Here is a 26374-nt window from a genome sequence, read left to right as displayed (position 1 = left end):
TTCTTGCTTGGTTCGGACCAAGAAAGCATGGATTCCTCGCTCGTTTCATGCAACCCAATATAGGTTGTAGCAGTTCTTAACCGCCTTACAGAATAGGAGCTCCGACATCTTGCTCAAACTGAGGTTTGATTCGGACAGCTGCCTGCCCGTAAATCGTTCCCATTTATTCTCTCTCGTGGCGCAACGTAGATGTAGATTCCTTGAATTTTTGGTATGTGTGGCGGCTCGTGCGGCTTCTTCCGGCGAACCAAGGCCATTCCTCTAGGTGTACGGCAAACAGTTAGAGAATTATTTTGATTAGCATGATTTTATGAAACCTGGCCATATAGAGACAGATAACAACATTTAGAGCCATTAATTGGACGTGCCCTGTTTAACTCCCAAATGAATCGTGGCAAATGACGCGCGAACATAAATCTGGCCGGCACCCATCGAAAATAATTAAACTAAACCTGGCCATTGTCGGCAGTCGGAAAATGAAATTTTGCAAAATATAGATAATAAAACATATCCAGTGGGATAGCCCCAATTAATGTAAAATATAATGGGATTTCGTTTGGGCTCGGCCCCGATTATTGTTTGAACAATCCCGGCCGGAGTGCGCGCCTTTTGTTACATCGTTGCGACATTACCCGATTAAAATTATAGATACGGAGGCGGTTTTGTTTGCCTCAGTTTGGTTTCTGTTTTGACTCGATTTAATTTTAGTTATTAACTGATAACGCAACACCAAATAGAGCCGATAAGTACAATTCGAATTTCCTTTGCAGATGAAAACCGAGATCTCAACGGGCACCACGACGAAGACATCAAGAGGCAGCGGTCTCAATACAACGGGGATCCTCTTTATTCAAATGTAAGTCCAACATATGATTATAGCTAAACTGTAAACTGAATTACGACAATAATGGTTTTATACATATAAGTTCAGTAGTAATTGCACGTGAAACGTTTATTTAGCAGCGGTATGTTGATCAAATAACATATTGTGTACGTATGCGTATGGGCATATACAAACATCAATACATCCTTATTGCTATGCCGATAGAAAGTGGCTCATTTTCATTTGGCATTTTAATCGGTTTTAAGGGGAAATTGTTCTAATTTTGATAATCTAATGCCTCGCCGTTTTCTTTTGCTTCGAATTAATTGAATTTATTCTGGTATAAAATCATACAGAAAACCCGCCCGAAAGGTTCAGACGTCCGTCCTTACGTTGGTCTCAAGATGTGCCCCTTTAAATCGAAGACATCAGATAGAACATGAAAAGAATGAAACGGGGATCTGCGAATGTTTTATTTCGAAGGCCAAAAATGACGAAAATAAACCGGCATAGGTGGTCTCTTCTAGTGAGAGATGTTTTCACCCGTTGAAATCTATGTCATACATTTGGTTTGGTTGGGACACAGTGACTGTGACCAGCCGTTTAGAAATCGTCGCAGACAGAAATTTTGATGAATTTTTGAGGGTTAAAAAACTGACCTTTAAACCTGTATATCAATTAACGCGTAGCAAATCAGAGTATTGGAACGCCCGCTAGAGAATTTGTATTACTTTCATATAAAAATTTTGGAATTTTTTTCGTTTTTTCCACAAAAATTATTAAATATTGAATATAAATTAACGATAATAATTTTATCGATCAAAACTCCATGCTTCGCTATTATTTACTCGTCAAGCTTTTGATTGTAATGGAATATGTTCAGATTTTAATCCTCCATCTACACGGCAGTTTTTAAGTTTTTAAGATCATTTTACCGGTTTTAGTGGAATGCCGACAATAATTATTTGTTACATTTTCTCCTGCGTTTAAATCAAATTGGTTCTTGACATTGTGGTGAATGTTAATGTCTTCCTATAATTTTATTAATCACTGGTCATGCATATGCAAAATTTTACTGTTTTATCGTTCGTCAGCACTAACCAAACCAGTATCAACCTCTCGTAGAGTATTTTATATGCTCGCACAATTCAAAGAACATGTAAAAACATGATGAACAAAATCCTGTCTCTTTTCTCCAGCTCTGGTCGGGCAAATGGTCAATTAAAGACGAACACAAGCTCTTATCCGAACTGGGGGGTGCCGGCACCACCACAGGCCAGTCAGGGGGTTACTATGACCCCCACGGGGGTTTCTCAGGGGTGACCGGGGTGACCTCGGCCGCAGACATTTACGACACCATCAACACCATGAGCCAGTCCGGCCAAAATCTCTACACGCCGCCTCTGGCAGGATCTCTCGGTACGTACAAAACCACCCTATAGGGCTGCTCGCATGGTTGCTTGCGTAACTGTTTTAAAGCATGATAGCTTTTGACGTAATTCAGGTACCGGTTCGTTAACGCCGCTGGCGCCCATCACTATGCATGAAATGAAAATCGAATCTACAACGAGGCTGATGGATCCTACCAAGTACGATCCCTCCATGTCGCCCTACCATTCAAGTATGTGTGTTTCTCCTTTGCAATTAGTGCACGTTTCTTTTTTCCTTTTTTATTCCTTTGCATGTATGTTTATTTTTTTTGTTGAACGTACAGCAAACGAAAGTTCGCCCTACATGAACACAGTGGAAGGGTCCTCTCCATCGCTACCGTTAGCTCTTCCTGCAGAACCTCCGACGAGTCAGTCGGCAGGATCTCCGGATCCTGCCGCCCTTACAGTGTTGCAGCCCAGCGGGAATGGGCAGGTGTCAACACAGCATTACAGTGCGATGTTGCCAAGTTTCGCTGGCTACTCGGCAGGTTTGTTGCTTGTTTTTTGATAATAGTGATCCAGAGAATGCCTGAAAATAGTTGCATCAAAAATATAGTGCTTAGTATTTGCGCAGTGACGTGAGTTCAAAAATTCCTCCAACGAATTCCCCCATACTAAGGATATTCAACCTTATTCAAGTTCGGGGTTTCAAGCAAGAAAATGACAGCGCCGCCATTGCCTTTTGTTTTTAAACATAGATGTCAGAGATTAACAGAAAAAATTTGAAGTTTGACCGGACAATGTTGCCAGAAAAAACTAAAGATAGGCGGTTTAAGGTTTATATGTGGACTAGATTGGTTTCTTTATTTCCACAGGAACCGCTGTGGTACCAGGCACGGACTACGCTTACAGTACAGCCTACAGCCAGTACGGTGCTGCCTATGGCACCTACGGATACGGCTCTGCCTCCAGCGGGTTACTCAGTAAGTAAACAGTGAGTATTATTACAAGTAGACTGTTCCTATCTCGGGATTCAAATACATTTCATCTGCCACCGTCGATCGAAATACGAATCAGGAATTTTGCAGATTCTGCCTACTACTATAGTAACAACGAGGTCGGAGTGAGCGGCGCTCACGCAGTGTCGGGCTCAGAGGAGCAGAGCAGCAGAAGCCCCCTGGCGGCCACTCGCGCCAACTCTCTAGCTTCCGCCAATTCGCCGACAGAGAGCGGCAGCGCCTGTTTGAAGTCCGAAACTGTGTACCCTCCGGAGCTGAATATGGGGTAGGAGAAAAAAAATGAAATCGGGGCCAACAAATTTTTGATTCCGAATTTGGGTTTATCGCACAGGGTGGCATTATGTTTTGTTCTGTTTTACGTTTTGAATGTTCAGTCCGGATCTCTTATTGTATTTAGTATTATTTTAATGGGTTTGGTAGAATTTTGTACGCCACCTTGTACGCAAATTATGTTATGAAGCCGAATTTGTACGGATACCTGTACTTTTAGCGATTTTTGTGAATATTTTTATGTACAAAAGAAACATGTGAATAGAGAGTATTTCAGTTGAGCCGCTTGAGGCTCCAATTTTTTGTAAAAAAGTTGTAGATCGTTCTTTCCATAATTTTAAATTTCGCCGGCTTTTTGAGACCTTTTTGACAACGTATTTGTTTTATACTTGTGTATATTTATTACTATGATGTTGTTTTGATGTATAATAATAGTATATTTTTATTAGGTTTTCTTAGCCCGTTTTAATATTTACTTAGTTCACACCAAAGAATTGTTAGCTATTAACCTTTTTTTGTATAGATAGGAGCACTTCAGTATATCATATCAAACAAAACCGTCATCGACGATTTTCGTAGATTTTTAGGCGTTTCTTAAGATTTATAGTGTTTCGCACCACCTTTCTACCCCGTTTTTAGCAAAGTGTAGTTTTATTTTACCGCGTTAAGAGCTCAAATTCCAAGTTATTGAAATTTGTTCAACGAAAAGTCTACCTATCATCACCTTTTAAACTAGTCATATAAACAGAACCGTACTCACTTTCTAGCTGTAGCTTTGCGCATGCGCTTCCATGTACGTAGCGGCTCATTACAGGGTGCTTCACGTAATGTTTTAACGAAACTGAGATTGTTGATATTTCACAAAATATTAAAAATTGCAGATATTCGTTTTTGTTCCTGGAGTCTCTCACTCAGTTTCGATGTAGTCTCCTAGATAACGCTCTTGAAGATAAACTGATAATTAAAACGTATTATGCTACTGATGATGTCATATGCGATTTTTTGTTTTTTTTACTTAAAAAACAATTTAAATAGTTGAAAAAAATTGTTTTTAAACCGTCTAAAATTAAAAGACGGCAGCTCGATGATCAATCGACAGTCGAGGCTATCTCGAGAATGGTTTCTTCGAAGTAAGTCACACATACCAGTCTTTCCAAAAACAACTGACGATAGCTTTATGACTAGCCGTGCTGATTTTTGTAGAAATCAAAATGATGCGTGCAAAAATCACAGATTTTGTTTTTTTTTTTAAACAAAAGACGGTTCTCTGACATTGACAAAAAAAACGACGGTGGCGTGATGAACAATCGACGTGCAGAGTTTTTCTTGAAAACAAGAGATTGTCTTTGAATAACGGATAACCATCTTTTTCTCAAAAATAAAAGATGGTGGTCTGTCAGGAAAACATCTTCTTCTGCATTTTTTTCTCAAAAACAAACAGCAACTTGAACTTGCTCGAGCTAACGCGAACCGTAAATTTCTTGCCGAATTCTTCACTTGTGATAAGGATCCCAACCAGTCCTGCGTGGAGCACCTTGCAAAAGCGGCTAAAAATCACTTAAAATCCGTTTTACAACTCTGACAAGACAGTTACCACTCATCCATATGTAGCAAAAAAAAAACATTTTTTTTTCCAAAAATGTAAGTACCCACTTAGATAGACCATTTTGTAAATACACATTTACGTTTTATTACTTTTTTCGATTAAATTTCTGATTATTATTATAGTTGCTGAACAGAAGCATTGCCCAGCGCCAGAGTATTATTTTCATTGAGACTTAACTTATTTTTTCATATTTTTTACCCTAAAAGTGTGTAATAATATACCAAAGAGGCCGAGCCGAGGTTAAACTGGATCGGCATTTAAAAACGTGAAAAAAAAAACGAAAACTTTAATTTTTTTGGAAACTTGCTCCCGATACAGGTGGTTTTTTTCACGTTTTTAAGGTATTGTAACTATATTGTATTTAAAAATGTGATAGGCCAAAATCGATTTAGGCCCTATAAAATATATTAAATATTGTACTTGCCCTCATAGTATGACAGCTGACAAAAAGAGATTTTAAGAATATTTAAGTAATTAAAAAAAAACAAAGATCCCTGTCACATTCACTCATTTAGCTGTAGGCGGTTTATATTTAGAGAAATAAAGATGATAATGACGTATTGAAGGCTTATTATTAAATCGGATTAAATCGGAAAATTCGCGAAAGTTCAAAGATGTAGAATGCGATTTCGTGTTGTATTTACGTAAAACTTTGCATAAGATCAATACAAACGGTGCATGAAACTCAATGATAAAATTACTTTTCTGTATGTGAAGCAAAAACTCCCTATACAAACCATCTAATCCACCCTCGTAATCTTGTTCCGAGCTTTTGGGTACAAGGAGATATGGGAGATATTGACACTTTCCATCTCTTTGGTAAGGTTCCCCTTCGAGTTGACAGGCTTGAAGGTGGTACCAATGGTTACAGGGCCTCCTGGTTTGGATCCGCCCAATCTCACAGGAGCCACGGTAGGTTTTAGTGGCTTTAGCAGACCTACGAACGTGGGGAGAATATTGAGATTATAAATATGGACGGTATAACAAATCGAATAAAAATCGTTCGTATAATAATGGTGCATACGATATGTCACATATACTAAATACTGTTCTCCCAACAGTATTTTCTGCATGTCTTAATTCTCATGCATCTCTCGAGTGCGGCCTACCGAGAAAGAAATCATCGAGGAAATCAATTACCTGAAATAGTGTCGGGTAAGTTCTTAGATTTTTGCACTTTAATCTGCTCTTTTTCTCTCTGACCCCTCCTGCGGTAGTACCAAACCTCTCCTGCCAATGTTACCATTGCTAGAGCTAAACCAAAAAGTGTGGCTATGAAAACCCCACCTAAAGAGACATATCTCAAATTAGACTAAAAGAGATCTAAAAAAGTTGGGATGCAAGGGATCCATCAATGCCCTTGGGAAGGGCGTTGATTCGCCAGATGATACGCATTGAAGAGCAATTTATGAAGTTTAACATTAATAATTTCTGTGCCTTCGCGCATCAATTTTCTCTATGAAAAATTACTGTCTCATTCTCCGTTGCTACGTCCAGCGTCAGTAATTCTAATTCAATAAAAAATGGTGAATGCGCTTTCTGGCGGAGGCGCATTCTGGCGGGAGCGTTTTCTGACGCCTGGCAACTCTGCCACCACCAATACTAAAGGCACTTCATTACTTACCCAGACTTTCTAACGTAATTCCTTCATTATCGTCAGTACTGGGACAGGCACCTTTGACCGTATTATTCCAATATTTAGACTGCAATCGCTCGAAAAATCGGTTTTTTTGTAAATCTAAGATTCTGCAACAAAAACGCATAGAGAAATCTAAATGTAGCTGCGAATACGATCGATACAAAAACCTCGATTTACGACAAACTCAGAAACTTACACTTTGCTCAAATCATCCTGCAAATGACTACCCTGCTGCACGGCCACTGCATAAGGTTTTTCCGCAAACACCTCCCCCACTTCGGTGAGATTGCAGTTCTTGCTAATTTCGTAACGAATCTCACTGGAATCATGAATAAAAGCAAAATCAGCATCCAAGTGTTCGTTTGTAATCCTGAATCCTTCTGTGGCATTGTCCACTGGATTAGAGTCGTTTATTGCCAGCAAAATATGACCATACTGCTCTCTGATCGGGTAGTCCCAGACTCGGTACCGTGTGTCGTCAGTTGAAGCGTTTAAGGTCAATTCTTTCCACATTCTGTGGACAGTGTTCATTAGAAATAGAAGGATCGGGAAATGAAATTTTCATGATCTCACCTGTACAAGGTGTCTTCAGCAAACTTCATATTAATGAAGTACTTGTGAGTGTCTGAGTCTCTGACTACAGTGTAATTGATCCTGGATTGCCTGGCCAGCTGTTCCAAAGATTGCACTGGGGCCTTGATAAGTTAAAAAAAATTCTTAAGTTCATAAACAATAAAATCATCAAGACGTACCTGCATTCTTTCCACGGTCAAAAAAGCAGCTAAATTCGCAGTAAAAGTGGCTAGCATGAGGACCACGAAGAGCCAATAAGCTGCCACCAAAGTCCTTCCAGACAAGGCCTTTGGAGCTTCACCGCCTCCTTGGGGGGTGAACGAAGTCAAAGCGAACCAAAAGCTCTCTTTGAGGGTGAAGTCCCTATTATTGATTTGATATTTTTCGTTTTCTGAGAGTGAACTTAAATGGTAACTACCTGCAAGGATATGGATAAGCTTTTTTGTTATTTCGAGCGCTGTAAGGCGAGTATTTGTCCAGGAACCAAATCATGAACCCAGTGAGGATCAGGGCCGCCACTATACTAAGCCATACTTCCAATTTTAAAACCGTCATGAATTTGAAGAGGGAGGTTTTCCGAACTGGTTTTCTCATTACTGTAAAAGTGGTAGAAGCAAACCAGAAATAGACTTTAAGGTGAAATAGCGACGTCAAGAAATAGACACAAAAAAAAATCAAGTATGGAGATATTAAAGAGTCTTATGCGTACCAATGGTAATCCCCGTTTGTTCGTAATATGGGGCAACAAAGTCTATGACTTCCTCTTTATCAGCTGTCATAATAATTGCAGTTACGGCCATATCAATATCCTGGAAACCGTAGGAATATGCACGTTTAAATTGAAAAAACCGGCTTTGAAGTTACCCCCACAGCCAAGTCCCCAACGACTCCATTCCAAGTCCCGTTGACTTTCTCACCAAAAGTCCCCACTGCAGGCTCCACAAATTCGTAAGCAAAATTCATGACCTCTGCCAGTTTTTTGACGAAATCAACGCAATATCCCGTCCAGAAGTATTCACCCGTTTCTACATTTTGTTCCTTGTATGACCACGGAAGGGCCTGTGGATTGCAATACAAAAGTTAAAATCTTAAATGAGAGCAAAGAAATCATTCTTAAGATAACCAGCATCAAATTTTTAAACGTTGGCAACGTGGGGATTCGAAGTTGGAATCGTCTAAATAGCGGTGTCTCCGTCACACTCACAGTGCTTATACATAAGGCAGCGTGTAAGGTTTGACAAAAGCGCATCACCTTGTTGCCATTTACTGATCGATTTTGAAAAAAAGGATTTCAGTGAAAATTTGGTTTTTGCTTGAGTGCGGCTGATTCCTATGCGGTGCGTCTCAAATTGATGAGGGAGTTGCGGGGATCTCGGAAACAATAAGAGGTAGATCTATTTTGTTATGGAAATACGAGTATCTAGTCTTACATGAGTGATGCCTATCCTGTAAAATGCCCTGATAGGATCAAACTGCTTTTCAGGTTCAAGCAGCAAGTGCCCGTCCTTGTATTGCGCAATAACCTGAAATCAAATTTCTCCTATTGTTCTCATTGTTGCATTGGAAAATTGTAAATAATAAAAAAATTATCGCAAGGTAAAAAAACATTCCTTTTGGTGGGTAAAACGTGAATGACTGGGCGTTAAGTGGCAAATTCACCTAGAAATTATTGGTCAAGACTCTTGAAGGTTTTGGTCACAAAGAACAAAGATTTCATTTCACTTAATACAGCGCAAATTTGCATGTAATCTCACTTCTAATATTTTACGCGCCATTACCCGAAATTAACACTTAAATATTTTTTCATTTACCATTCTAATGTGTTATCTGTTACAATACTAAAATGTAAGCGGTTGATTTCCAATTCGTGTATGAAATGAGGTCGTTGGCTTTCGCGCCTGCTGAATATCGGAATCGGTGTGGCGAAAAAAAATAATCATGAAACCTCGTAAAAATTGGTTGGAGCTCCGAGTTCAAAAATTCACCTGAAAGCTTCCATTAACCATCTTCTCCACGTTCCCCCTCACTTTAAGACGCACGCTCTTCCCTTGCAGAGTGAGAATATTCGAATTATCCACGAAAATCGTCTCCAAAACGTCATCGAATCTCTGCTTAGTCTCATGCGAAAAATCCGATTTCATGCACTCAAATGCCACTACAGGAAAATTCAGATGTTCTTCCGACAACCTATGAACGAGCTGATCGATGGAAACGGCCATCCGTTGCAGAAAACGGTCGCTTAACCGGAAATTCTCTGGACAGTGATCATCTTTCAGGAGATCGAAGCAAAGCTGCGAGCTGAGGTACATAAGGGACAGTGATTGGTTGTAAAGCAGACTCCGGTCGAAGTTCGTTACTTGGAAGTCTGTGAAGACCAAATTCCAACGGTCTGGCAAGTTGAGCAATCCTTCATGAATCGCCTGAAATTTAGCAAAATTGTTCATTTAGGAACCGATTGCGTCGGGAGCCTTACCTGAGATAAAATTTCGGGCATGTTGGCGGTACTGGCCATAATAGCAAAGCTATTGGGAATTGGCCTTATCTGCTTGATTTTCCTGGCCATAGTTCTATCCAAGGGCTCCGCCATGACCATCCTCAGTCTCGTGGAGTCCAACCAATGGTACAAGGCTTGGTCAATGTCTGAAGAAATTTACATTGCATCGGGCTCTAGTGGATCAGTTTCTCACTCACATTCCTCTTTGTCGAAAATAATCAAGATGTCAGTAGAATTCCTACTGTCCAAGTAAGAATCCAACAAAATCAGGAAAGGAGCGATGGAGACGTCGATGTGGAGGTACGGCAGACTCATGTTGTTGACTAAATCCTGGACAACTTCGTTGCCCGACCAGGTGAAGTCCAAGATGAGGCTGAAGCCATGAGACAAAGCGGAGCAAATTTTTTCTCTTCCATCGTCGTCGTATTCAGAGAGCTGCACCATCGACAGCTCAATGTCCTGGTTACTTCCGAGTGTCCTCAAATAGTTCTCGAAGTATTGGACGTTGGATTTCTGCGTGCGGTGCAGGACCGTCACTGTAAGTTACGTAAATCGTTTTTTGCTCGTTTTGCGGTTGTTGGAATTTAGGGAAATGACTGCATTCTTTCAATGGCATTTCACTTTTAGCTAAACAAAACAACTGCTTTTACTAGTCTTTTTCAAAGCATTTAAGAGTTTTATCCATGCTGCTGTATTAACCGAATAAAAACCTCTAACATTATAACGTAAACGCCTTTCTCGCTTACTAATTTCCGGCCCATGGGAGATGAAAGTACAAGGTTCGCTCGATTGTCAGTAACCAGTGAGCGCGAGCATTTTGATCTGATACAATAATAGCATATTATGTACCTAGTGGGAAAAAAACATATTCCCCAGCGAAAATACAAATTGGCAATCGAGGCTATCAAGAATCAGAAGCCGAAAATGTGATGTTGCCGGGAGATGCACATACCACAAGAGACCAGTTACCAGATCAGATGTTGCTCATTTATATAACATGCAAGAGACTAGCCACTTGCAATAAATCCTAATGAAATCAATAATAATCAAGTCTGACTAACACGGTGGCCAGCCGGCCGTTGTAAGGCGGGGCCAAAGTATCGACCCTTCTAGGAAAATCATGGAAACTCACATGATAATGCTCGCACGTGTGCTTTGGCCAGTCCAAGTAGATCAAGCTTAAGATGAACACATGTAGGTTAAAGTCTAAACGAAAGAAATAAGTTCTCAGTGCTATATGGGGGGAAACGATCGATACCACGCTCTCCTGCCTATGAAATTCGACATTTCTCTTGCCGACCACAACAAGACATGGAAGTAATGGAAAATGCGGTTATTTCAAATCGAGCATAGTGGAGTAAGCATAATAATACTCATTAGGTTTAGTGCTATATCTACACTCTCGTATAAAAGTGAAGCAACAATTTGTTGTTTTTGTGATTATGTATCTTCTCGTCAGTTTCGCTGTAGTTTATGGTGAAACGTTATTGTAGAGTGAAGCTGTCAGTAGTACCAAAGTAGTCTGGAGAATTTGAGGAAGTGAAGCAACATACCGTGAGTTGAATATATTCGTTGAACATAACAACGCACGCACAAGCAGAATTGGCGGTGGATTATTATTGCTGTACGAAGGAGTTGGGTTTGTGAGGGTGAAGAAGAGATTGTAGGTGAGAATGAGACAAAAAAATCAACGTGGACTTAAACTGGTAGAAAAATGTCGATAATAATTCTGAAAATTCGTTACTGATTAAGTTCCATAACAAGCAGAATTCTTCTGATGAGGGAAGAAGAGACATAGAAATAGTTTTGTATAATCGTTTCTCTTCCGTTTTCTCTGAGACCTTCTTCTCTGGCTGCGTCTCTTCTCACTTTTTTGCACCACCACTCACTTCACAATTTCTCTCCCCTCAAAACGATGCTCAAAAAATCTTCGCCTCTCGGGTTAACTTTTTTTTCGAGGAGGCAGCATTCTTAGCTGAGCTTTCTCCATATAATATTATTCTCTGGAAGGTCATTTCTGGTCTACCTACGGCCCTACTCGCTTTTTTCTTTCCGAATAGGCATTATTCGCTCGTCATATATATATTTTTTTCAGCGTGCACCCCCGTTCTATCATGGAAAACTTCTAGCGGACAACAATAAAGCGTCTTATCTTCCACTAACTTACCAAGGAAAAAACAAGCATTAACTCTTACACTGGCGTCAATTACTAGCTTTTGTAGCCATAATTTATTTTCAGCGCCAATACCAAATCACTCGGCTGGTCTAATTAAGTTTAAAAAGCAAGAGTGAAATTTTCCTGTTTCTGAGATATTGGAAGCAATTAACGGGCTGGAATTTTAATAATTTCTTCTTGCATTAACGTAACTAAACTTTGTCCTCGATATATCGATAATCTACGACTGATTAAAGCGTTATTTTAACCAGTGTTTTAGGCGGTGAAGAAATCAAAGTCCAATGGAGCAAACGTTGTGCAAAACGCGTCCTATTCAACTAGCCCCCGGCATGGTTAAATGAGCCCGTTGGGCAACGCCCAGAATGCGTTTCACGCCTGGTAAGGAGTAAATTGCAGCATTATTAACATCATAATTCGCCCAAAAGGTGTTAGGGCTCGGTTTGGGTTAGTTCGGGTTAGATGATGCCCTATCAATAACCGCGAACGACAACGGTGATCAATAGTGATTAATTCTTCTTCTGTTCTGGTCCAGGCGTTTTGACGTGTTTTGTTATAACTCAATTGAGATAAGTGATTATAAGCTATCCGCAGTAAACGATACTTCCTATCTATTTGCGAAATCATTGTGTATGATTTGATGGTGTATGATCATTAAAACATGTGAAGATAACATAATCGCAGCCTGTCAGTTGATGGGTAATTGACGATGAATTACATGAGGAAATGATATTTCTGTAAAAAAATGTACCCGTTAATTTAGGATTTAGTTCGGCCCCTACTGGAATCTCTTTGTCGCTACCTCGTTAGTACTATAATTTGCATTTAACCTTGGCTTTCGCGCTACAAAATTACCAATGTGTCCATGGAGATCTTGTAATTTAATGGTAACTTTTTCTTTATATGAAAAGCGCATAATTATGGCAATACTATTTCGACTCGATTACGACGCCTTAGTCATAATGTTTCTGTTCTGAATGAGGTGAATGCGACAAGCACCGACCGGAGACTTGGATGTCACAGGGCCTTGGGATTCACCCCAAATCCCCCCAAGCCAGGCTAGGCTTAACTTCTACAAAAAATGCCCACTAAACACATTTCCTGGTCTTCATCCAGGATCCCCCCGGTACCACCAACGAGCATCACTTCCGCTGAGGAGCGGGGAGGCGGAAGTTAAAGCAGCCATCCCCTGCGGATTCGTCGTACCTAGTCATCCCCATTATGGTATTTCGTGGGCAATCTTCTTTCTCATTCTGTCGTCATTATCTCATTATATTCCTTGATGGCGCCGTTGCGACAAGGCGGATTTATGTTCCTGCAGAGTTCCTCCTCTAACCAGCGTTTGATAAAGCTCATAATCAAGTTCGCCATTTTGTCCAAGAGACAAATTGATTTGTATCTTTCAACGGCGTCGGGGGTTTCCCTATTAGTATAAGCGTCGCCATTTTTCATATGGTCATCTTATTTAAACACTCTTTCGGCGCGTTTACGATAGAATTGAAGTTTTCGTTTGCGCAAGCCTTAATTATCTCGGGCTGAGATTCGGTCCGGTCCTGGTGATTTCATATTTTTTAACGCGCTTAGACCGCACTTCTCTTCTTCTCGACGGAACGTTCCTAGGGTCAAAACAACCGAACCGATCCTGGAAACTTTTGCCATTAATTATTGTTTGATTTTTTATCCGACCGACAGCGAAATCTATCTTCCTTATGTATCTATCGTTAAATGAATGGCGTATGGCGAATACATTTGCAATTTTGCCATGTGCGTACTCACTAATCGACACACCGCAGTTAATTTTTTTAAGTTAAAAAAAAGTGGTATGACAGTCATAAGGGGACATTTATCACGGAAAACATGATGTATTTAATAGCTAATTGCTGTTATTTTAACATTTAACATTAACATAATACCTCAGCAACGAGCTTGGGTGATTTAGGCTTTTCTTTAATTTCCCGGCATTTCGTGAAGCTCGAGGGAGCTACGATGATATTTTTTTAAATTTAGAAAAATATTTCAGTCCACTTTTCCGACAATTTCTCTGCTTTCCAAGGCTGCGCGCCCAGAAATGTAACGCCACAGTGGAAACTACAATAATTAAAATTGAGAAACAGCCCAAAACCAAAAGTTCACGCTTTGATGGCAAGGCCAGCACAACAATTACAGGGCTACGTACGTCCATTAATGAATAATTCAATGGCAGTTTTTCTTTTCCATAAATACCTAGAGTGGGCCACCGGAAACGTCAGTAGTGCACCACTTTTCTTTCATTACAGACCTAATGCCGGTTGTCCCCGCTTTGTTGCTCCTAAGCTTCGTGAAGCTAACCTGGACCCTTAACTGCGACAAGACCTTCTCCTACTACGAAGAATATGGTCAAAACTCCTTCAACGTCAGCTGCAGTGGCATTACCAAGGGATATGAGTATTTCCTGGAGGACATCACCATCAACAACGAAATTTCCCTGACAGTGGCCGACTCCGTTTTAGAAGGAATCACTAGTACCATCTTCAAGAACGTAAAAAATATAAAAATTCTGCACATCTACAACACCACGTTTGAGTTCGACCGGACCTTGGCCATTTTCGAGAAGTTGCTGAAACTGGAGAAGCTTCTTGTGGAGGACACACATTTTGAGGTTGAGAACGTGACTCTTCGGGGGTTGAACCACCTGAAACGTTTAGAGCTGAGGAATAACGGGCTATCTTCCATTGATCCTGGAGGGTTTAAGGAGCTGGAGAGCTTGGAGAGTTTGGAGATTGTGGAGAATCACGTGAAAGTGATTAGTGATTTGCAGTTGTGCGAGTTGAACAGATTAAGGAGACTTAGTTTGAGGCAGAACTTAATTTCGACTCTCAAATCGGTCTATTTTTCGTGTGCTAAGAACTCTAAACCTCTGGATATCAGTGTGAACAGCCAGTCAACTTCGCCCATTGTATCAGAAAGTACCTACTACAATTGGGGCACCATTCAGTATGATTTAAGTGAGCTAGATTTAAGCTGCAACCAAATAGTAGATCTTAGCTTTGCTCTGGAGAGCTTAGGGAAGCTCAGGATACTAAACCTGGGGCACAACCAACTGGTCAGTCTCAAAACCCCCAATCTGAAATCACTTTTCAGGCTACAAAAGCTTAATTTAACCAATAACGAGCTCAGAATTTTCGACTCAAGAATATTCACCAACAAAACCCAGCTCACTGTCGTAGACTTGTCCTTCAACGTATTAAACAAAATAAGCGCTTCTGACGCGCCTCAGCTCAAGTTCCTGGATTTGAGCTTCAACAACATTTCAGGCATTTCATTCTCCAATTTGCCGAATCTCCAGAAGCTCAATTTGCGATCGAACAAAATCCGAAACTGGACCTCTCGAGGATTCTTCAATGTCCCGAGCCTAAGTGTTCTGAACTTGGCAGAAAACCACATTGAGTTAAACCAAAGTCTCTTCACTGGATTAGAAGGCCTTGAGCAGCTGAGCTTGATGAACAATGTGCTGAGCCACATTCCTGAACTGACTTTCTCAAGTCTCAAAAACCTAAAAGTTCTGGATGTGTCCCAGAACGCGATAGAATCTATGGACGTTCAGACCTTCCACAACTTGGGAAACCTGGAGGTGCTGAACTTGTCTCATAACGCTATAGAGTCGTTGTCGTATAAAATAATAGAGCCCCTGAAGAACTTAAGAAGCCTAGATATCGGTGCTAATAAGCTAATATATATAGAGTATGAGCTAATACTGTCAAAGCTGCCCAGTCTCAGCAACATCAACATCAAATCAAATCAGCTCACTTGCGATGACCTGGGCCGTATCATAATATTCCTGAAGCAAAAGCATATAGTGTATACTCAAAGTGAACACATCGAGAATTTGAATCAAAATGTTGCAGGCATTCCCTGCAGATCTGCAGTGAAGAACATGCTGGTGGCCAGTGAATCCAGGTCATCGAGCAGAGGAGCTTTGTTCAACTTTGGAATGTTCATGGTTGTCACATTGGGCTCAGTCATAACTGGAATTGTCTGCTATAGATTTTACATTTATTTGAAGAGGAGGAGATATAGGGCTGATGAATTTGAGTTAGTTTTAGAGTAACTTTCTGTAGGAATAAAAGTTGTTGATTATTTTACTGAAGAGTGTTCATTACCCCCCCTTAATGGGGCATCGTTGCCCCATCAGTCCTCTGTTCATCAGTTCATCAAATCGCATTTGCGTTGACAATAATTATTATATATTATTAATATATTATATAGAGGATTATTCAGTCTGAAATTTGTTGGTGCAGAAGGCTTGCTCACCCTGCTACAATTTTCCAAAGTTTTCCTTCTTATAGAGACATTAACGTATTTTTCGTCAATTGAAGCAATGTGATGCCACTACTAGGTGACCAACCCAAACCCAAATTTTAGAATCTTTACACAATAGTCAGACGATTCCTCAGCCTGAAATTCATTGGCGCAGAAGGTCTATTTGGGCTACTACGAATTTCCCAAATTTCCCTTCTTTTAAGCTCAATTATCTAATGTCCCTCGCGAGGTCGAATTGGGTCATGTTAGCCCGCTATTCATTAAACAATCAAACTGTTAACTTAATGCAATATGATTCATCCCAATCGGCGCTAAGAATCTAGAAAAACTTGGCGCAACATTGTTTTTACCGATTTATCCCCCTTTGCTGAAAAGGCACTAATCCATGGCGTCGGAGTCAGAGAAAATGGGGCCATCATGATCCTTTCTGTCGCAAATGCGTCAGCGCACGACACATCTTCTGTGGTACAATGACGTCACGGGGACACTAATACATGGCGACGCTTCGGTCAAAAAGTTGGACTGGTCTTAGAGGAATGCCAGCAACTGCTTGTCTACGTCCTCTTCCTCTAGGTCACTGATTGGTGCAGAAAGTACATTTAGGCTGGTACCAAAGTTTCTTTTTAAGTCATTTATGGTCCCTTTCTCGAGAAGATACGGCACTGTTTTTTAATAAATGAAGTTGCAAATTTTGGTAATTTTACGCAATAATGGAGGGATTATTCAGAACCATATTCACCGGTGCATATAATCATCTGGGATGATGAACTTCGCCAAGACTTCGCTTGTTTTGGGGTAGCGTACGTGATCTTTCTCATGAGATCAAATGATTCCATGTTACTTCATTATTTATTCAAACAATTTCTGCATTTTTTGCGCTATTCATACGGAATTATTTAGATTGGAATTTGTTGACATCAAAGATACATTTCGGGTTAATTCAAGTTAGCCGTTTAACTCTCCCACTGCTCCTATGCGTCTGTTTTCTTAATCACTCGCAAATGGCTAACCGTTCACTATTATCACACGATTCTGTGGCTGAGAAGTTTTAGAGAAATTTACCATAGAATTAATTAACGCTAATTTTGTTAAATAATTAATGTTTTTACTCACCGATTTTGAATTTTTCCGCCCAACTTAGCTGCAAAAGTACCAATAGGGATAGAATTAAATACATTATGCTGCAGAGACATCCAGTCATAAAGGACCTCAAAAACCACCCTTTTTAAAAGGCATATGAGCGCTTAATGTCCATCATAATGAAATATTCACCAAATTCTTGTGGGCAAGATTTCTTGATGTCACGACAGCGTGAATTATTAATTAACAAGCCCACCCTTTGGCCAGAGGTGGGGGTTGAAAGGACATCAGACTAGAGTGCTCAAATATGCATCATGCATGTGCCTACGCCACTGGCGGAATATACATCCTATCGAAGTGATTAAATTTGATTGAGTATGATTGTTGAAATCAGGATTTTGATTGGCGTAGATAATTGATATTTCCGTGTCATTTGGGATGTGTTTGGATGGAGATTGACCTCGTTCCTTGCCCGGTTAAATTTCCAAGAAAAACTAAAATTCTGGGCTGAAGAACGGACTGGTAGAGAAAGGATTCGCCTGTAAAGGAGAGGAAAGTTGGTTGCAGGCAATTAACAAAATCAAACAAAATTCTCATTGGTCGACCTCCGGTTCAGGAAGAATTTACTACAAAAATACTGTTCGTTTGTACTATAACTACTACTAATTCCTGGGATTTATTGAAGACTACGAAAAGGAAGAATCGTTCATACTAATCTTAAAATATTACTAAAAGTTTCAACATAAATAAATCAACTCTTTAAAAAAAAACAACTTTCCATGAAAAGTTTCATAAAACCCGTTAGAAGGAACATCGAAATTCCCTCATCTCGAGACAGTGTTTTAGTGCCCCTTGTGTTTGTAGTGTTTTCCCCCCTTCTTGCTGCCCTTACTTGCGTGCGAACTCCCTTTGGAGTGATGGCTCTTCGATCCTTTGGAGCTCTTATGACCTTTTTTGTCGCCCTTGCGATGGCCACCAGATTTTTTACCGGATTTTGCGTGTTTGCCTTCGGATTTCAGACTCTACGGGGCGATGAGTTTATTATCAACATTACTAGAATCAAAGCTGTACTTACCTTGAATTTACCGGCGGACTTCTTGGAAACTTGCTCTGAACCGTACTTGGAGCCCTTCTTGCCGTAGATATTGTAGGCTCCGGAGCTTTCGCCCTTATTAAAGAACCGGTCATGTTTTTGCAATTCGTCCTTATGGAATTTCTCCCTGTAGCCCTGAGGAAATACGAGTGGCAATTTCTGGGTGATTTGTTTGTCGAAGGTTGAGGTACCTTTTTGTAATTGCCCTTATGCCTCTTTGACGCTTCCTCGAACTTCGCTCCGTGAGCACTCTCCCCTCCGCTCTTGTGGAACCTCTCATGTTTGTCGGCATGATAGTGCTTATGCTTCTTAGCCCCTTTCTCCTCGTCTAGTTCCTTGTGGTTTTCCGATTTTTCCGACCCGTGTCTACCCTTTTCCTTGTTGTGCTTCCCAGATGATACAGAGATCTGCTTGCCAGCATCCTCGGAGTATGTCTTGCCTATCTCCCTTCCATTGAGAGCAATGCAAAAAGAGGACTCATATTCTTACCTTTAACTTTTTTCCCTCCGCCTTTGGAACCCGAGGAAGAATGGTGTTTTTGGGTGTGCTTGGATTTTGCTGGGTGGGCTAGAGACACTGCTAAGGAGGCGATTATTACTCCGAATAACTGAAATAAGAAAGGGTCAACTAGGCCGGATCACACGTTAGTTAACCCGAATAACGCGACAACGAATTTGAACTCGTGTAGAGCTGGGTAAATTAAACAAATTTTCGAATGCCTCCGGGGACACGCAACAGAGGGAGCCACCGTTGATTGCAATTTCAACTGCAGCAACAGTTAGGCAACCTACCAAACTCCTTCCAATACGTGGGTTGTTGCATAGGTCCGGACCTGCGTTTTTTTCTCAACTTTTTTCTTCTATTTCTGATCAATTTTCGATATTTAATTTGCAATTTTGCGGCTTTCTCTCGAGAGCATCGATTTCACAAGGTGTTAAATCGATATTTATTGAAGACAATTTGCCAACGACAATAAGATCGGCTTCGTTGGTACATAGATATTGAATTAAGGCAATGGTTTTTGCACGAAAGGGTTTTTCGCGTTTTACAGTGCAAACTCAGATGTTTGGCAAACGTCAGCTTGCAAAATGATTATCTATAGAAATTCAATCCAAAATCGGCCAAGCGAAATCGATTCTTTTTGTAACTGGTCTTCGGCACAAAACACTCGTTAGAACAATGATACAGTAAAACCATGCTAATGGGCGGAATAATTTAATTAAGCACCTTAAGGGGAGATTTCGATGGGATTCGATTTGGGTTAGTTTTCTTGTTTGGTGAAGTTTGATGGCAGTTTTTTCGATTTGTCCTTTTACCGATTTGGCTCTGAAACCGCTGATTCATTGGGCAGTAATAAAATTAGCGCACTTTTACCTCCCTTCCAGTTTCTCCTCGCAGATTGCGAAAACTCTACCGAAAAGCACAATTTCTGGCATGCGATGCCTCGCCACGGCAATGCATTATCCACGGGCCAGTTTCGTGGATCTACATTGCACTTAAAAACTGTACTTAAGGCGAAGGGTTGGTGACTAATCTTGCGGGTTTTTGAAATCACGGGTCTAGAAAACGTCCAAAAGGAGAATTCTGCGAAACATGGACTACGCCCTGTTTGCTCTCAGCTGCGGTTTCACAGATAAAAACCAAGACGAAGTTGAGACGTGTAATAATTTCAAATATTGTGACATGAAAAAACGGCGAAAGTGGCAAAATTGCGAGGTCTAAAATTAGTCCGAATAAGGTCTTGAACGCGGGCTTGTTAAGTCAACGAATTAAATTGAATTTAACAAAATTTAATTTAATTTAACGGAATTTTGAATTCAATTAAACCAGATTAATTGGAAAACGATTACGCATCATTCGATTTAAAAAGCGACAGTATAAAATTTGAAACCATCGTCCTTGTGTACCACTCGAAACATACACAAAATAGCATACCTACAGACAAATACCTCATCGTTCAAACCAAGAAGTCCAATGTTTGTATACCCAAATTAGCTTGTTTAAAATCAGGTATTTACATGAGAATATCAATAAAACATATTCCTCAAAACAACCGATTTCCGGCCGAAAACGAGCCAATTCATACCCATCATAATGAGACAGACACCTCTCACCTTCATTCACTCAAACTTGGTAAAAGAAACCTAAATGAAAACTCACCAAAATCACCGTGATTTTCATGTTGAGCTAAAATCGTGAAGTTTCGCGGCACACACTGATACTGATCGAGTCCGAAAGGTAGGGGGGCCCCAGGTAGATGAAGAAGACGGGGTTCCAGCTAGTTAAGGTTCGCAGTGGGGGGGCCGGGGCCCACGGAAGACAAGTGCAGCATCCGTCGCCATTGATCGAACAGGTTCCACTATGTGATGATGTCACTTTCGGTAGGCATGAAACAGATAATTTTGTTTTTCGTCAGAAGATGAAAGTATGGAAGGAATGAGGTTCAAAGAGCTCTAAAAAACTACAGAAAATGCCCTAGCCAATTCCTGTCATTAACTTATAAATAAACCTCGTAAAGAATCTCGTTTGGTGGGCAGAAACCAGGAGTTTTTGCCGTTATGGTTAAATTCTAGGAATTTTTATTCCTAAACCGTAGAACCTGAATTGATCTCGACGAAACTTAGCTGAATTTTTAATATGAATTGAGAGAGAGGTGTAGCTGCATAAACCGGTAGATTATCCCGAATCGACCTTAGGTGCCAAATTCTTAATGTTAATAATAAAACTTTAACTGCCGCATAGTTTCCATGGGAAGGTCTAAATAGAGTCCAGAGATGCGTCCAGCTCTTGGTCTGCGTGGAAACTAACTTGAGGTTAAAGTTAACAGGTACATTGAAAATTTGGCCCTAAGAGAAACCCTTTTGACGAATCAAATGACTAAGCTTCTTTAAACTGGAATAACCAGAATTGACCCTGCACAGGGCAATATCTGGGTATCTAGATTCGATATAGTCAGAACTCAAAAGTGAATGGGCAGAAACTGAGGTAGCCGGAACTGACCTTAAGGGAATTCCCTGGATTCTTTAGACGAATAGTTTTTTCCAAAAATTGGATGGCGTGAACTGAATCTGACAACTGGACGTGCTTTTTTTTAAGTACAAACGCTAGTATGTAAAAATATTTATTAAGTAGTGTAGTATGACTATTCAAGTATACAGCACAAGTTCCACGAGGAGACATTGACCTTAAAATTATGATACAAGAAAAGCGTAATGTATTGTGGCTTGACCACAGCTCACTACATTTTAGCAAATAACGCAACTTGACCACTGCGATTAATTCACCATGAGTTTTTACCTAATAAATTGTGTTTTCACTATGTGGATAGAACCCATGATCAAGACCAACACTTTCACCGCTCGTATACCACAAATGAAACAATTCTTCTGTCCGTTTTTTGATAAACCAAAGATTTACGAAGAAATAGATCAAACGGAGGGTCAACCTTTTTGTCAGCATAAAAATACCTTAAAAAAGCTCGTAATTGTGACTAATGACTTCCTACTTTGACCATCTCTCGCGACCCCACTGCCACAGTGTGGTCCGAATTTCTACAAAAATTCCTGATGTGAAGCAGTGGATAAAATAACCAAAACGATGTCAAAAGAGATCACTTTATTAACATCTGCAAAAACGCATAATGCAACGATTATCTAATAAGTATCGATGATTGAGAAGTTTGTTTTTGAGATTACTCCCAAAACTTCTCATAGACCGGGAGATCGCTCGCCGTGGCCTGTGTCCTTTGCTACCTGCCGCTGAGAACTCGTTGAAGGTTCAGGGATAGAACCCTTGAAAACTTCTGAAAAAGGCCGATGATCGGAGAAGTTTTCGAGTAATAGGAACTAAGAAGAAGGGTGCGAGCTCTTGGTCTAGAACAAATGACTTAACCCACGGTAAAAAATGCTACTTTTTCACGCCTGGTCACTTGCTCCTCGCTTCAGTTCGCTGCAGATTTGAGAAATATCGATTATTTAAAAATTAGCAGAACAGCACTTTCTTGGTTACGTGCACCTGCCGATGGTGGGACTTGTATATAACAGAATTCGTTGTTGTCAAATGCAATTTTTGTGTTTTATCTGTGCTTAAAATGATTCTGCACGGGAGAAGTAGAGTTCTCGAGGTTAGTGACCCCATAATTAGTGCCATTTTATGGCCCGGACATGAGTGACCATTCGGGAACAGACACGCGCGACCTTTTTTAATACAGTTCAACCCTTTATTCTTCAGGTGTGTCTTTGGGTGCTAGCTGCACTCACTGCCTCTTCAGCCAGATCAAACGATTACGGTCCTGAGGCTGGATTAGATGGATACGAACATCGAAACCCCCCAGATTACAGTCAGTTCTTCAAAAAGGAAAACGATGCCAGCATAGCAGCTTCCGGGAAAGTTGCAACCCTGCACAAGCCTTACGCAGCCTACGACGCTGCTTTTCAGGAATACCTGAAAATCCCCGCAATCCCTGCATGTGCGTTCGACAAAGCATCACAATCAAACTTTTAGTAATAAACGATTCCAAACAGCTTACTATGAGGAGCCCGACGAACAGCAAGCTTCCAGCGACACCGAAGCGCTGGCGCCTGCACCGAAGAGGAAGCAGAGGATTGATCCCTACGAAGAAATAAAGCAGTCAGTGGCTGCAGCGCTCCACTACAACGCAGCCTCTGCAGCCTCTGAGAGTAAACCACAAAAAACGACCTCAGAGGAAGCGGTTCCGCCGGGACCGCACTACGTCAGCCACAAGCTTCCTTACTATCAGTACTCTGACGAGGATGAAGCTCAGAGCAAGGATCAGGCTAAGACTTCGGCCCCTCCCACGAAAAGCAAGAACAAGAGCAAGAAAAAGAAAGCTAAGGTGAGAGAGTTTATTTGGCAATTAACAGGAAAGGTTCTTGGTGAAATGTAGGCCTCTGCGTCGACTTATCAGCCCTACGGAATTCGCTACGACCGCGAGCCCTACGTCCCAGAAGGACAAGCTGAGCAGACCAAAATGGAGCCGGTGACCTTCTACGGGACTAAAAACGTGGATTACAACACCGGAAAGTCGTCTTCGACTGTTGCGCAACGCCCATCCGCCAGCGTCTATCAGGAGACCGTGAAGCTGCCCTCCACCACTGCGAATCCCTACTCGCAGTACCAATTCCCCCCTGCGGTCAACTACGAAGCCCTGCAGTCCAAATACCTGCAATCCATTCCCACCACCCCCGTCCCAGTGAAGAACATCGAAAGTGGTAACTTAAACGAGGAGCCTCAACCCGAAGTCGTTCCTGCGTCCTCAGATAACGCACCTGAGAGTACTAAAAACAAAAGTTAGTAAAAGGGCGTAAAAGAAGCCTTAACTTCCATAATTCTCTTTCAGACTGTAGGAAAATCGACGGGCCGGAAAACGCTGAAAATATGAACTGCTTTGTTTGCGAGGACGCAGTGAACAAAGCCAAATATACTCAGTGCTCCTACGCATCCAGCGAAGAACCTGTGAACCAATACGCGGGAAGTTCGATCAGATACGCCCTCCCCGTGCAAGCCCCTGAGAATTTCAGGATTAAGAGAAGCCCCAAAAAGGGCCGTTACAGCGAAGACCCTTATTTCGATGTGGCCGAAAGAAACCGAAAGTACTTCGATGACATAGAGAAGGAGCAGGAAGCTGAGGAGTCTGAGAGACAGAAAGAGTTTCACTACACTCCTTTCGACGCCGACGAGTATGAGAGTTACTCAGAGAATGAAAGCGCTGAGTTGCTCAAGCAGCCCGGCGCCTGCAAGAAGGTGGAGCGTGAAGGCTCCACTTGCACTGTATGCAAAGACCCCAAAACTGGAGGTAATTTTGAGCAATGCTCATACACTTCGGCGCCAAAGGAGAAGAAGTACGCCTATGTAGCCGAAAAGAAGTTCGACAGCGAAGATGATGCTCCTGAGGAGACCAAAGTAGTCACCAAGGAGACCTCAGACCCGGAAGAAGAGCAGAAAGCTGCGTCATCCATTCCGGTCATCCAAACTGTTGCGGCTCCAGATTCATTCAGTTCAGCTACCAAAAGCAAAATTGTAAAGGATCCATTTCCTGAACTGACCGCTGCTGGAACCACCATTGACGCCTCTTCCGAGGAGAAAGATGAAGGAGATGCGGATGATGATACCGAAGACGATGACGAATCGGGTGAGTCCGAAACGAAGAAGAAGGAGAAGCAAGCTGTCGATGATTACTACTACCCGTCCTATGGTTACGGTTACGAAGACCTGAAGAAGAATAAGAAGCTGGTAGATGATGATCCTTATGATGTACCTGAGCACTTCGCTGCGAGCATCAGCAAAGAAAAGACCGCGGATGATGAATCCGTAGATGACGGTTTTGATGAATACCACTACAAGTTGTTCCCTGAGCTGAGCAATGAGGCTGACGAGTCTAGGAATGACGAACAAACCAGCAGTGGGGGACAGAAACAAGACGTTGAGGAAGTACGTTCTTCTATGATCACCCTTAATTCGTGTTAACACCGATTATTTCTAGGTTTTAGCAGAGTTTGCTAAAAAGGACCGCACAAACTGCAAGAAAGCCCAAAAGAACGGTATGACCTGTTTCCTCTGTGTAGACCACAATAACGTGCAACACGAAGAATGCATGTACATCGCGGAAAGCAAACCCAAGCCCACTCATATAGCATACCATGAAGTGCAAAGGCTGAAGGACCCTCAAGGGCGCCTACCCATTGTAGCGGCCGGGGATCTTCACGAAGAAACCAGGCAAGTGGAGGTCAAGCAGCCTGCCGACACACTTCCGTTACCTTCGGAAAGCTCCAAGAGAAAGAAGTTCTTTAAGAAGGCGAGCACCTCATTGTCCCCAGCAGCATCCAATGCAGAGCTCATAGCTGCCGCTTCAGATGTTGTGTATAAAACTGTGGTCCCGTACGAAAGAGAGAAAACCAGGCAAGTCGGCAGTTCTGGAGTGTTTGAGTCAGTTGACAAATTTGTTTTTACAGATATGTGAAAGAAACCACAAAGGACTCAAAAGCAGAAGGAAGTGCACCTGATTCCGAGAGATTAGAAGACGAGTCGACAAAAGAGAACAACAAAGAGGTACAAGAACCAGAGTCGCCCAAAGAAATTGAAGTTGGTGATGAGGAGGGAGCCTACAGCCACGAAACTGAACCTGTATATAGCAAATTGTACGGTACAGTGCTGCCCAAATACATGGTAGAAAAGACGGACTATGAGAAAGATTTCGACGCCGCTTCCGGTTTTGCTTAAAAGGCTTGTTAAGAGAGTTCAAAAATGAAGTTGTATGGGAGAACAGGTTGGGAGGTCACTATATCACTTTTACGGTGGTGCAGGAACGAAAATTGCACTAACTGACTGATAACTTACTGACGCATGAACCTGAATGAGAGTTCCGTGACCTGAACTTTGACAAACCACCACTAAACTGAGCGAAGACGAACATTAATCTTCATGGATAAATTTCTCCAATTTTCTTTCCTGCCCCACCTCGCCCAAATTCAAATCTACTAGTAGATGTATACTTGTTAGTATTACAAAGTTCAAAATACTTCGTACCATACCTATTTTATTGGATCCATATTTTGGAGTGTGATATGCAAAAAATGTTAATAATTATTGTTACGTTTGATTTATTCTAGATTGTAAGCAAATATGTTACGTTATTGTTGTTTGTTATGACTGTTGACAATAAATATAATTTTAAAATTTGATGCTCGCTTCAATTTAAATTGCAAGCAGGCCAACAATCTTATGGCGTTAGACCGTGACAAAATGGCGAGCATAAAAATAGTTGATTGGATGCTGATAGTGAAAGAGAATTTATTTTTAAAAATAAGCAAAAAAGGTTGAGACCTAATAAGCAGGTAGGTATGCAAACTAAAGAATGTGATGTAACTGCTGAAAAAACGAACTCAATTCCCCAAAAAACAATCCACTAAAAACTCC

At 41.2% G+C, this 26374-nt stretch overlaps 6 protein-coding genes across 19 annotated transcripts in view; 3 read left to right on the top strand and 3 right to left on the bottom strand.

The window, feature by feature from the left end:
* LOC136344505 (paired box protein Pax-2a-like) overlaps positions 1–5648 on the top strand; it is an 87348-nt gene extending 81700 nt beyond the window's left edge. For all 7 annotated transcript variants that reach the window (XM_066292038.1, XM_066292039.1, XM_066292037.1 and 4 more), the window contains 6 exons: positions 771–856; positions 2023–2242; positions 2328–2444; positions 2538–2741; positions 3069–3176; positions 3282–5648. In XM_066292038.1, the coding sequence (XP_066148135.1) occupies positions 771–856; positions 2023–2242; positions 2328–2444; positions 2538–2741; positions 3069–3176; positions 3282–3481 (935 nt within the window). In that variant the 3' untranslated portion in view covers positions 3482–5648. The remainder of the gene's footprint in view (positions 1–770; positions 857–2022; positions 2243–2327; positions 2445–2537; positions 2742–3068; positions 3177–3281) is intronic.
* The window catches only part of ValRS (Valyl-tRNA synthetase), a 42136-nt gene continuing 16886 nt past the window's right edge, over positions 1125–26374 (bottom strand). Inside the window, exon 16 of the mRNA XM_066292014.1 lies at positions 1125–1135. The gene's annotated coding sequence lies outside the window, so the exon portion shown is untranslated. The remainder of the gene's footprint in view (positions 1136–26374) is intronic.
* Ir8a (Ionotropic receptor 8a) lies at positions 2681–10734 on the bottom strand. Its single transcript, XM_066292015.1, has 14 exons — positions 9992–10734; positions 9774–9940; positions 9286–9720; positions 8731–8823; positions 8165–8359; positions 8010–8109; positions 7719–7896; positions 7480–7663; positions 7301–7422; positions 6924–7241; positions 6713–6834; positions 6229–6375; positions 5826–6025; positions 2681–2782 (listed from the first exon to the last, which is right to left on the bottom strand). The coding sequence occupies exons 1-13, from the start codon at positions 10236–10238 to the stop codon at positions 5829–5831; spliced, it is 2505 nt and encodes an 834-aa protein (XP_066148112.1). The 5' UTR covers positions 10239–10734; the 3' UTR covers positions 2681–2782; positions 5826–5828.
* On the top strand, positions 11018–16088 carry LOC136344504 (toll-like receptor Tollo). 8 transcript variants are annotated; one of them, XM_066292030.1, is made up of 4 exons: positions 11018–11151; positions 11288–11461; positions 12222–12348; positions 14244–16088. In XM_066292030.1, the coding sequence occupies exons 3-4, from the start codon at positions 12333–12335 to the stop codon at positions 16052–16054; spliced, it is 1827 nt and encodes a 608-aa protein (XP_066148127.1). In that variant the 5' UTR covers positions 11018–11151; positions 11288–11461; positions 12222–12332; the 3' UTR covers positions 16055–16088. The 8 variants fall into 8 exon arrangements, with proteins under 8 accessions (XP_066148127.1, XP_066148128.1, XP_066148132.1 ...); XM_066292031.1 differs by lacking the exon at positions 11288–11461 and having other exon boundaries at positions 11044–11151; XM_066292028.1 differs by lacking the exon at positions 11018–11151 and having other exon boundaries at positions 11156–11461.
* Positions 17947–21419, bottom strand: LOC136344509 (cylicin-2-like). The gene is made up of 5 exons (XM_066292048.1): positions 20600–21419; positions 18929–19046; positions 18631–18878; positions 18422–18574; positions 17947–18368 (listed from the first exon to the last, which is right to left on the bottom strand). The coding sequence occupies exons 1-5, from the start codon at positions 20618–20620 to the stop codon at positions 18189–18191; spliced, it is 720 nt and encodes a 239-aa protein (XP_066148145.1). The 5' UTR covers positions 20621–21419; the 3' UTR covers positions 17947–18188.
* On the top strand, positions 22453–26142 carry LOC136344510 (protein IWS1 homolog A-like). The gene is made up of 7 exons (XM_066292049.1): positions 22453–22562; positions 22670–22907; positions 22963–23294; positions 23346–23748; positions 23799–24889; positions 24942–25357; positions 25411–26142. Exons 1-7 carry the CDS (start codon positions 22530–22532, stop codon positions 25676–25678), a joined length of 2781 nt encoding a protein of 926 aa, XP_066148146.1. The 5' UTR covers positions 22453–22529; the 3' UTR covers positions 25679–26142.

This window comes from Euwallacea fornicatus, chromosome 17 (genome assembly GCF_040115645.1).
Source record: "Euwallacea fornicatus isolate EFF26 chromosome 17, ASM4011564v1, whole genome shotgun sequence".
In the NCBI taxonomy this organism is placed as follows: domain Eukaryota; kingdom Metazoa; phylum Arthropoda; class Insecta; order Coleoptera; family Curculionidae; genus Euwallacea; species Euwallacea fornicatus.
The sequence above is the reverse complement of the archived record's forward strand: the minus strand, read 5'-3'. Positions and strand labels throughout refer to the sequence as shown.